The sequence below is a fragment of the Mixophyes fleayi genome, chromosome 8 (assembly GCF_038048845.1).
Source record: "Mixophyes fleayi isolate aMixFle1 chromosome 8, aMixFle1.hap1, whole genome shotgun sequence".
NCBI lineage: Eukaryota > Metazoa > Chordata > Amphibia > Anura > Limnodynastidae > Mixophyes > Mixophyes fleayi.
Window position 1 is genome coordinate 107,685,713 of NC_134409.1, and position 11,643 is coordinate 107,697,355.

The 11,643-nt window shown below is 38.7% G+C and overlaps 1 protein-coding gene across 1 annotated transcript in view; it reads left to right on the forward strand.

Annotated features, from left to right (window-relative positions):
- The window catches only part of LOC142100260 (inter-alpha-trypsin inhibitor heavy chain H3-like), an 83,288-nt gene extending 71,930 nt beyond the window's left edge, over positions 1–11,358 (forward strand). Inside the window, exons 15-18 of the mRNA XM_075184191.1 lie at positions 361–565; positions 1,425–1,597; positions 4,831–4,933; positions 11,220–11,358. Coding sequence (XP_075040292.1) covers positions 361–565; positions 1,425–1,597; positions 4,831–4,933; positions 11,220–11,358 — 620 coding nt within the window. The remainder of the gene's footprint in view (positions 1–360; positions 566–1,424; positions 1,598–4,830; positions 4,934–11,219) is intronic.
- Positions 11,359–11,643: the final 285 nt, after the last annotated feature.

Here is an 11,643-nt window from a genome sequence, read left to right on the forward strand (position 1 = left end):
TAATACAGAAGAAAACCAACAAATCTTCTACAAATCGGGAGTTTGGTATAATGTAACTTTGAATAGAACCTAAGTCCTGCACCTAACAGGCCCTGCAGCTTGTTATAGCTCTATAATAGAAACCTACAGACCACTAGAAATATGGAGCATACCATAACTATAAGATAATTCCAGTACACTCTCACAGTCTTGGGGCATCACATAACTTTATAATACTACAATACTTTATAAAATAAAAACAGGTTTCTAATAGTAATAAGTAATAGCATAAAACAGTCACATACATGTTTGTAATAAAATCCTCACATCACTCCTTAAAAAATTATTCTGATAATCGTGTCAGTGTATTTTCTTCCTTAGGCATTGCAGTCAACGCAGAACTTATTGGAAACAAGAAAACGGACAACAACGTGATATCAAATGAAACCTATTTTGGAAGACTGGGGATTGTAAACAGAGAGAAGAGACTGAAAATTGAGGTGACCACTCAGATGATCACTATCTTAAATGGTGATAACACAGAAATGTTCACATGGGGAGAAATAACATCTGTAAGCAAGGAAGGGTAAGGAACTGAATGTTACTCTGATTCAATAGTCACTAAATTAACAAATCTGTACTAGCTCATAAGGTGATGTCCATGTGAGAACTATGCCTCTCCCACAACCTTTCTCTCCAGTGTGCAGTGATACACAACCGTCATATCCAGAAGTGCAAAACTGCAGGTCCATAGTTAAAAAAATGTTTTGGGACTTAATGTGCCTATTTTTTCAGACTTTGTGCAATGTGCTACCAATTTGATCATGATAATAATGTTTTTTTAAGGAGTACTGGGTTGATCAAGCTCTTCCTTACTAAAGCTAGGTACACACTGGAGGTTTTGCACCCAAGTATCAGGCCAATCACCCGATAAACGACTGTACGGTCAGATATCGCGTTAGTGTGTATACATTCTCGATGAACAAAGGTGGTTCCAAAGTGCCGATTGCCGTTGAATTTGGTTGGTCGTACCGTTTGATAATATTGTTCAAATCACCTCCCGATCATGTAGTATGAATTATATAATGGTGTCTTAAGGAGTACTGGGTTGAACAAGTTGTTCAACGTTGAGATATTTAAATGAGATTTAGGAGAGAGACACAGAACCGTTTTCCACAACAGAAGGATTTGTTTTTTTACATATCCTTGTAAGTGGTGGAAAAGAAACATTAGGTCTATACTTTCAATACCACGACTACTGCACTTTCCAGATGCAATTGGGCATAGCTCACATGAACATTTGTCACATCACAATGGCTCACCCAGGACATTTACACTGTCTAATCATTTTGTAAATGAGCCACATATTCTGTAAATAAGTAGCAGGGATGGCATTTCAAAATAAATTAAGCTATTCCAATACACTTATGTATTCACTATTTCAGATTCAATTTGCTAATCAGCAAGAAAAAAAATGTGACCATTTCGTTTGGGGAAGGGGCAAAATTTGTTATTATTTTGCACGAAGTTTGGAAGAATCACCCTCTTCACAGGGATTTCTTAGGATTTTATACTTTGGATGATCATAAATTTTCTGCAGATGTTCATGGACTACTAGGTAAGGATTTATATTCTGTATTGTATAGTTACAAGAAGGAATTGTAACCGTACAGACAGGAATTATTATTATTATCTTTAATTTATAAGGCGCCACAAGGAGTCCGCAGCACCGTACATGACATATATAGAAAACAGTGACCCATGACACAACATGAAACATACAGAACAAAATATGAAGAACCAAAAAAAATATATATATATACACTCACAAACACACAGTTAACATGGTAATGCAAATCAAATTATTTCTGGGACAATGAGTGAAAGTGATGGTAGTAATCAGCGAGAAGTAGGCCGAAGCTTAAGAGAACAGGCCAAGAGGTACAGAGGGTGATGGAATAGTAGAAGGAGCACACAAGGATAGAGGGCCCTGCTCCTGAGAGCTTTCATCCTAAAGGAAAGGGGGAGACACAAATAGGGTGGTACTAACTGGGGGAGAGAGCCGGGACAAGGGAGTTAGGTTGAGGACTGATAGACTTGAATAAAGAAATGAGTCTTAAGGGCACGCTTGAAGCCTTTGAAAGTAGATGTTAACCTGATGGAACGTGGAAGATCGTTCCACAGCAGGGGAGCAGCCCGGGCAAAGTCCTGGAGACGGGAGTGGGAAGAGGTGATCAGTGAAGTAGTGAGGCGGCGGTCACAGGCAGAGCGGAGGGGGCAGCTAGGAGTGTAGGTAGAGATGAGATTGGAGATGTAGGGAGGGTAGGATTGACATATAAATTTGGGTTATCACTTATATAATATAGCTTAATTGTATGGGGTGGTGCTACTGTATTATACCTGTAACCACACAAGAAAGAAAGCAAGTTGTATGTATATATATATATATATATATATATATATATATATATATATATATATATATATATATATGCACTTAGGGATAAGGTATAAATTGCATTTTAGTATTTTATTAATCTTTATTCAATTCTGTTAAAACAATGTTGAACAGGAGTGATTTATTAAAACGATCTGAAGAAAGTGAAAAGGATAGAAATTAAGTGATCAAAATAATCAGGAGACCAGCGGCACTATGTACCTGGATGGGATTAAAAATGTCCTGAGAAAACAAAAATCTGCTTCACAATAATAGAAAATTAATAATTCTGTTTTTGGCTCGCTGTCTCATTAATGGTGGGAATAGGAGAGTATTGCTTTTATAACCTATTAACAGATAGGTTCATAATCCTTGATATCATGTCTTATTGTTCCTGGTGTAAATTACTCACATATTGACTGAATTGATTAATGATGGATATAGATGGATATAGTTTAGTTTTGATATATATTCCTATCCAGCATAGTATATTGAAATGTCTCAGATATTAGCTTGTTTAGATGTATTAATGTCTTTTGATATTACATTAAATAGTTTCTCATTGAATTTACAGATCTATCCACTTAACAATGTTGACAGGTATTAGACAATATTGGCTTGTCCATATATTAATACTATGTATTGAGTCAAGCTCTCCAATTGTGATGGTGATATAAATGGTCACCTATATTTAGGTATATATAGTTGCAATTCGAAGCTATGTATGATTTATTGGACTTATAATATTTTAAATTTAATCACATTATAGTCATTGCCACCTTGAGGCATATACTGTGAATCTACATACATTTTAATCATGTATTAGAGTGTCAAAGTACCCTGATAAAGCCACGCTTGTCTCTGCTGACTATCATATCAAATCAATCCACATATTGGTTGTAATATAGTACGATATATGATTAGATGAATTGTTAATAAAAGTCCCTAGAAGACAGTAGACCTATTCTATAATATGCAATAGAACAACTAGGGTTAATTAATACGATTGTGATCCCTTTGTAATGCTGGTCTCGATCTCTGATATTGGACAGCAGACATTTAGTTCTCTAATTTCAAGTGTGAATTGCTGCTCTCCTGACCCACATTGAGTGGGTAACTTCCTGGGGCAAACTGTCCAATATTCCGTGTTAGACCCAACATATTGTCCGAAATTGCCCTACAGAATCGTTGTCAGATGTCATGTGTGGTCCCCGGTTAGACCAACAGTGTTTTGCTATGGCTTGTTCACATGTCTGCTGCACCCCAGAAATTGACAAGTGTATAACCATGGAATTCACAGGGCTGATTGGATTCTTTGCAATCTGCCTGATTTGACTCCACCCACCACAGCGACATGTCTAACGAGGTGAAGGTTTTTGCCAGAGACCCCCGCAAGCGGGTTTTAGCTTTGCTGCTTACATCCTGCAAGTCGCAGTTCTCCTGATGGGTACCAGGCAAGACTGATAGGAGAAGATGTTATTAGGCGACAAGTGACCAGAATAGGAACGGATATAGCATAGCAGATTACCAGGATTAGTTGAGAAGCACATAGCACAGGATACCAGCATCTGCTGAATAAGAACAAATACAGATTTCCAGGATACCAGGATTAGCTGAGAATCATATAGTACTGAATACCTGGATCTGCTGAATATGAACACATACAGGATATTGGGATTAGCTGAGAAACATATAGCTCTGGATACCAGGATCTGGTGAATAGGAAAGGATACAGGATACCAGGATTAACTGAAAAGCATATAGCGCTGGATACTAGAATCTGCTGAATAAGAATGGACACAGGATACCAGGATATACCAGGAATACAGAGGAGCGAAACAATCCAGCCAAACAATCCTGCAAAACTGCTGGATTGTTTGGCTCCTCTGAATTCCTGGTATCCTGTGTCCATTCTTAATTAGCAGATTCTAGTATCCAGCACCTAAATGCTGCATGACAGGAAGATCTGGCACCATATTGCCAGAACAGGTGCCTTAAATAGTCTTGAGAACAAGGGGGCATGAAAAGCAATCAGCTAATGGCAAAACAAATACAAACATAAAACATGGGTCATGTCCAGACCCAAAATGTAAGAGGACAACTGCCATAGACAGTGAAGTCATCGCCTCCAGAGAGAGGGCAATGTATAAAACTACTTTGCTTTTCTTTCTTGTGTGGTATCATGTATTACATAATGTTTTCCTGTAGTGTGAGTTTGTGTATGTTCACTCGCAAATGAATCTGAAAAAGCATTAAAAGGATGGGAATTTTCACTGCCTTTGAATGTATTACGTTTTGAAAAATTACAACATATTTAGATTCTTATTTTATGTATTAAAAATCAAACACAAGTTATCCTGTGGTTTTATCATATGTGTAATGTGTTTCAACATAATACATAATATTTTTTTAAGGACAATTTTTTCACGGAATTGATTATGAAATTTTCAAATCTGACAACACTGAAAAACCAGATGCAACAATGTTAGTGAAGAATAAGCTGCTGACAGTGACAAGGTACAGAATGATTTGCTTGTTTATAGTTCACTGTAATTTTGCAAATAATATTTATTATTTAATTTGCATCTTTCAACTTCACACTCCACCAAGTTCACTAAGTTACTTTAGGCAGACACGTCCACTGCCCAGTTATGGCCATCCCAGCTTACTAATTTGCATTGTGGTGACAGTTCACATCTATTCATTCTGAGAACATTGGCAAGTACAGTTTCAGACCTAACAAGGATCTCTCCCAAGCTTATATTACCGTATATACTCGTGTATAAGCCGAGTTTTTCAGCACATTTTTGTATGCTGAAAAAGGCCACTCGGCTTACACACGGGTGAACTTACCTGGTGTCCGGTCCCTCGGCTGTTAACTTTTGCATATGCGTTCCAACAACAGGAAGTTCGGCATTTGGAACGCAAACTTGCGTTCCAAATGCCGAACTTCCTGTTGTTGGAACGCATATGCGTTCCATTGCCACTGCGGGGTAAGTGAAAAAAAAACTAACTCTCTCTCTCTCTCTCTCTCCTTTTTTTTTTTTTAATTTACAGTGCACTGTAAATTTTCAAAATAAGGTTACACTTCAAAACTATCTACTTTGCTTCAAGGTAAATCAAATTAGCTTATATTACATAATGAACAAACAATACAGCCACCATGTTATGTAGCACTTTAGAGAAAATGTTCATACATTTATATCCCTACCCCTTATATACCCCTTTATTTAGGTTAGGTTGTACCCAATGATTTTATAATCATTTATGAATGTTCCTTGTCATGTACTGTTATTTATGGTTTAGCTAAAAATGATTTCATAGATTGAACCTATCATTTTTATTTAGGTTTTTAAATTAGCGCTCTTTTCCACCCTAGGCTTATACTCGATTCAATATGTTTTCCCAGTTTTATGTGGTAAAATTAGGTGCCTCGGCTTATATTCGGGTCGACTTATACTCCCTTTACAAGGCAGCGCCGCTTTAAATGTAAGCGCTGAAGACGCTGAACTCGCCGGAGTTGAAGAATCCGGAGGTTCATACATTTACCCCCTGGTGTATTCACTGAGAATGCATCTTGTTTATGAGCTTAATAAGGATTATTTATGAATATGCGAAATGAAACCGTGCAGCATATTTCTTTATGCTCCTATTTCTATGTCTCAATGTACCCCTGAAGACTTCTAATCTTATCATTGTGAGCTCATACGTACTCATTTTATGCATGCCCTGTAGTTGTATTCTTTATTAGCTGCCTTGTTATTCAGTAATCCCAACCTATGGGAAAGTTGGCAACTTTTACACCTGGCGGAAAACATGGATAAGTGGGCCCAAAATTCAAGCAGCACACAACAATGGAAAACTCTGTGTGACCAATGCATGATTTTTCTATTTTGCGCGTGGTCTATCTAATGTTGGCATGTAGGCATACAGCCAATGAAATAAATTAAATATCCTTATTTCAAAGAGCTGTTATCAAATACCACGAAGACCTATGTGACCTGTATTCAATGAGGAGCCTATTCTAGTTACCAACTTATTACACAGAGAGTTCTAGTGACATAGATACAACACAAACAGCATTCTGGTAACCTCTGTACAATATATAGAGATTTATTATGTTTAATTTACAATACACAGGGCATTCTAGTGACCACTGTACAATAAAAAAAAACATTCTAGTGATTTATATACATTACGTTCAGTAATCTAGTGATTGATACAATGCAGAGAGCATTTGTGTGACCACTATACAATATAGAGACAATCCTAGTGACTGATATACATTTTAGAGAGCATTCTAATAACTACCATACAAAACAGGGTGCATACTATTATACAACACCAACCCTCTTCTGGAGGCCACTATACAGTGCAGAATCCAAAATCTCTGGTGATTTTATAATGCAGACCTGCAAATCTTTGGTGGCTTTTCAATAAATTCTGTTAAAATATAAATTGTGACGCTGACACCTGGCCGATGTCAGACAGAACAACATCTTGCTTGAATAAACGGTGCTTTAATTGTTCACATCGCAAACAGCACAGAAGACTTTTGTCAGGATAACACCAGACGACCCTAGCTCTGGCTAGATGCAGACCTCCTGCCTAGTCAGTGGCCAACTAGCTGACATCAGTCGCACTGCACAAATGAACAATAAAGGTTTGAATGCAATAAACCCCTCCCAGTCTAATTACCTCATTAGATCCTATCCTCCACCTGTGTATGTTTAGCCTAGGAGTCTTACTCAGAAAGAATTTAATCCTGTCTGCAGTCTGTACCTGAAGACTCCCTGGAAGCTCACCTGTCCCTATGCAGGAGAGGTGTGGTAAAAAAAAAACTCTCTTTGTCACACTTTATTAAAAGTTTTGGAGGTGTTATTAATTATAATAGTCATGAATTCCATGTGATGGAATTGCCACGCTCTGGCAATTGTGGTGGAAAGAGAAGGAAGGGCAGTGTATTTACAGTCAGCTGCAATTTGGCAGGTGGCAGCTGAAATGATGTGGCATGCCAATTTATTCTATTTTATGTCTTGTAACAGATGGGAATTCAAGAGGCAGGAGAATAAATTTGGGCTCTAATGGGAGGTCAATCTGGAGTATGGACTCCATTAGGGACTTGACGACCAGCCAAAACCTGGTTAGATTCAGGTAGTCCAACCATATATGGAGAAACCTGCCTATGCCAGAGCATGCACGGCAGCATCTGTCAGAGAAGTCAGGTAACAACTTATAGAGACAAGTGTGGACATAGTACCAAAGGAACAGGAGTTTATACACATTTTCCTTTATCCTAACACAAATGGAACTTAAGGAGGAATTGTCTCGAATTTTAGTCCAGTCATCATCATTAAGAGGGTCATCCAAGTCCTGTTCCCTTGCTAGTTCGTGGGGGTCACAGGATGGGGTAGTCGGGGAGGTCAGTTTGGAGTACATAGTAGAGTTAAGACTGGGCCACAACGTCTCAATAGTGGTGAGTGGGCAGGAGGAAACACAGCATTTAACCGTGGTGTGAAGATTGTGTATCTACAAATATTGATAGAAGGACCGTGTCGGTATGCCATTGGCAGTTTGGATGTTTTGAGAATTGGAGGGATGGGGTACCGCGTGAGAGGTCATTAAGATACCTGACACCTCAGGTGTGACAAGGGGAGAACTCCAAAAGGTAGTAAACCTGGTGGGGACTTCGGTTAATTTAAAAATAGGGACTACCAGGGAAAGGTGTGAGAATAAACCCTATGACCTCGGGGTGGAGGTTCAAGAAGATTGTTGAGAGAGGCGTAAAAATCCCAGAACTCATTAACAATGGTCAGGGGGTCATAGGTGATGGAGTTAGAGGATTTCGGATGTAATTTATCAATATGCCCATATCTGTCAGAGTTTATGGGTGAGCAAATAGTCTGCCTTGTCTGCTTTGTCATAAAAGCACTGTTGAAGTTTCTGTAAAAGGGAGAATAATAGAGTGTTCAATTGGCCCTCCAGAGAGTCAATCTGTAACAGCAAGGCACGGTCGGGGTGTTGCTTGTGTTGTGCTAGAAGGGTGGAAACATGTTGTTCAAGGGAGGATTATTCTAGGGTAGCCTTACTTTTAGCTGGTGAGGCTGTTTTACTCACTTGACCATGAATGGTGGCTTTGTGAGCTTCTCACACAACATCTAGGATGGCCTCCTGGGAGGAGTTCTCTTGAAAGTAATCGGATATCGCTGTATTAATATCAGGAAAGGTGGTGGTGTTCAACATGGGAGAACCATCCAGGTGCCATTTGAATGTGCGAGGATAGTTTTGTAATAGATCAAGAATGATATATACTCCCGTATGGTCAGTCCAAGAGAATGGGGTAGGGAAGTCATGGATGTTAGAGATTGAGAAAAATGGAGTATGTCAATGCGGGAGTATTTTTGATGAGGAGCCGAGTAGTGGGTATAGTCCTTCGTAAAGGAGTTTTTAAGACACCATGTGTCGTGTTCGGAGTGCTGATTCAACAAGGCAGACAAGCTTGAGGAGTCCCTAGATGTAGACATGGTAGATTTGGGGTTTGTGGAGAGGGGGAGGTTCTCTCTAGTGTGGCATCTAAGATAACATTAACATGACCCTCCATAATGATGTATTCCTGGGCTAGTCGCTCAATGTGCCGAAACGTTGTAGAGAAGAACGGGACTTGGCCTAGGTTGGGGACAGTCTTTTCATTTTGAGTGTGTTTCACTTTAATTCATGACTTTGAGCAGAAATTTGGCTGATTTGTGACAAACAGACTATCTAGGTCTTTATATAACCTTATGGGCAGTGACATAAGTATAGTTTTTTCCAAAGTTTGCTGCTTCAGTGGTTTTAGACCTTTTTGTCAGATGTTGCTATGGTATGCTGAAGTAAAATCACAAGCATTTCATAAGTGTCAAAGGCTTTTATTGACAATTAAATTAAGTTTATGTAATGCTGACCCTTCTTTTTGAAGACCTCTGCAATTTTCCCTGGCATGCTGTCAATCAACTTCTGGAGCACATATTGAATGATGGGCGCCCATTCTTGCCTAATAAATGCTTGGAGTTTGTCAAAATTTGTGGGTTTTTGTTTGTCCACCTGCCTCTTGAGGATTGACCACAAGTTCTCAATGGAATTAAGGCTGGGGAGTTTTCAAGCCATGGACACAAAATTTCGATGTTTTCATCCCAGAGCCACTTAGTCATCACTTTCACCTTATGGCAAGGTGCTCATCATGCTGGAAAAGGCATTGTTTGTCATCAAACTGTTCTTGAAAGGTTGGGAGAAGTTGCTTCTGGAGGATGTTTTGGTACCATTACTGTGTTCTTATGCAAAATTGAGAGTGAGCCCACTCCCTTGGCTGAAGCAACCCCACACATGAATGGTCTCAGGATGCTTTACTGTTGGCATGACACAGGATTGATGGTAGTGCTCACCTTTCCTTCTCTGGACAAGCGTTTTTTCCAGATGCCCCAAACAATCTGAAAGCGGATTCATCAGAGAAAATGACTTAAACCCAGTCCTCATCAGCTCAATCCCTGTATCTTTTGCAGAATATTAGTCTGTCCCTGATATTTTTCCTGGAGCGAAGTGGCTTCTTTGCTGGCCTTCTTGACACCAGGCCATCCTTAAAAAGTCTTCTGCCTCACTGTGGGTGAAGATGCATTCACAACTGCCTGCTGCCGTTCCTGAGCAAGTTCTGCACTGGTTGTGCACTGAACCCACAGCTGAAACAACTTTAGGAGATGGCCCTGGCACTTGCTGGATATTCTTAGGTACCCTGAAGCCTTCTTCACAACTATTGAACCTCTATTCTTGAAGTTCTTGATGATCTGATAAATGGTTGCTTTAGGTGCAATCTTACTAGCAGCAATATCTTGCCTGTGAAGCCCTTTTTTGTGCAAAGCAATGATGACTGCACATTTTTCCTTGCAGATAACCATGGCTAACAGGAAGAACAATGCTTTCAAGCACCACCCTCCTTTTAAAGCTTCCAGTTTGTTATTCTAACTTGTTATTCTAATCAGCATGACAGAGTGATCTCCAGCCTTGTCCTCGTCAACACTCTCACCTAACGAGAGAATCACTGACCTGATGTCAGCTGGTCCTTTTGTGGCAGGGCTGAAATCCAGTGGAAATGTTGTTTTTGGGATAAAGTTCATTGTCATGGCAAAGAGGGACTTCGAAATTAATTGCAATTCATTTGATCACTATTCATGACATTCTGGAGGATATCAAATTGCCATTATAAAAACTGAGGCAGTAGACTTTGTGAAAAATAATATTTGTGTAATTTTCAAAACTTTTGGCCATGACTGTACACTACATGAAGGATCAAGTCTCTCTTCCGTCCTCCTCATACTTTTATAAAATAATTGAAGACATAACTAGGTCGAAGAGCAATCCAAATTTCTCATCCACTGAATCTAATATACCTGTCTCACATTCTATGAGGTATGAGGATTCAAACAGTAAGCACAAGGAAGACATAAATACCTTCACAGGGACCTATTGGTCCCATCTTACTTTCCTTCTATATCACTCTTCAACTTACATTCAGTTCTACCTAGCATACAAGCAAACCTGTGTTGGCTTGCCGATAACCCAGCACCTAGGTCTTTATAGAAAACTTTGACAGTAACAAAAGAATCTTCAACGATTTTGATATTTTATAGAATGCAAATAATTCTGAAATAGATGAAAGCAGAAAATAAAAATAAAGTGATTCTTATCTCCCATGTTTCAGGCATTGCATTTTTTTGTTGTTAAGAATTTTTACAAAAATAACATTTATTAATAGTTGTTATTATTTTAATTTTAGAGGTGCACAAAAAGACTACAGAAAAGACCCCAGTAATGGCAGTAAGGTTCCTTGCTGGTTTGTCCATTCCAATGGAAAAGGACTAATTGACGGAAGTAAAAAAGATTATATTGTACCTGATATCTTCAGCATCAATTAGGTGATCCAGAATAATTAATTATTTCTTATTGAATAACCAATAAAAAATGATGTGATCCAATGAACTTTGTTGAAATCTATCTGTTTATCTTACATATAATCAAACGTTTCTTTAAGTAGATCTCTACATGCTAAAATCAGAAAAAATATCTATTTTTATTTCACTCCCCAAATCTATAGATATCATCTTTCTTCTTGAAGTGGACCTGTCATGTACACACAGCGGAGACATATACGTCTTGTGGACTAAACTAATGTTCATCAGAATACAGCCGATCAATAAGGA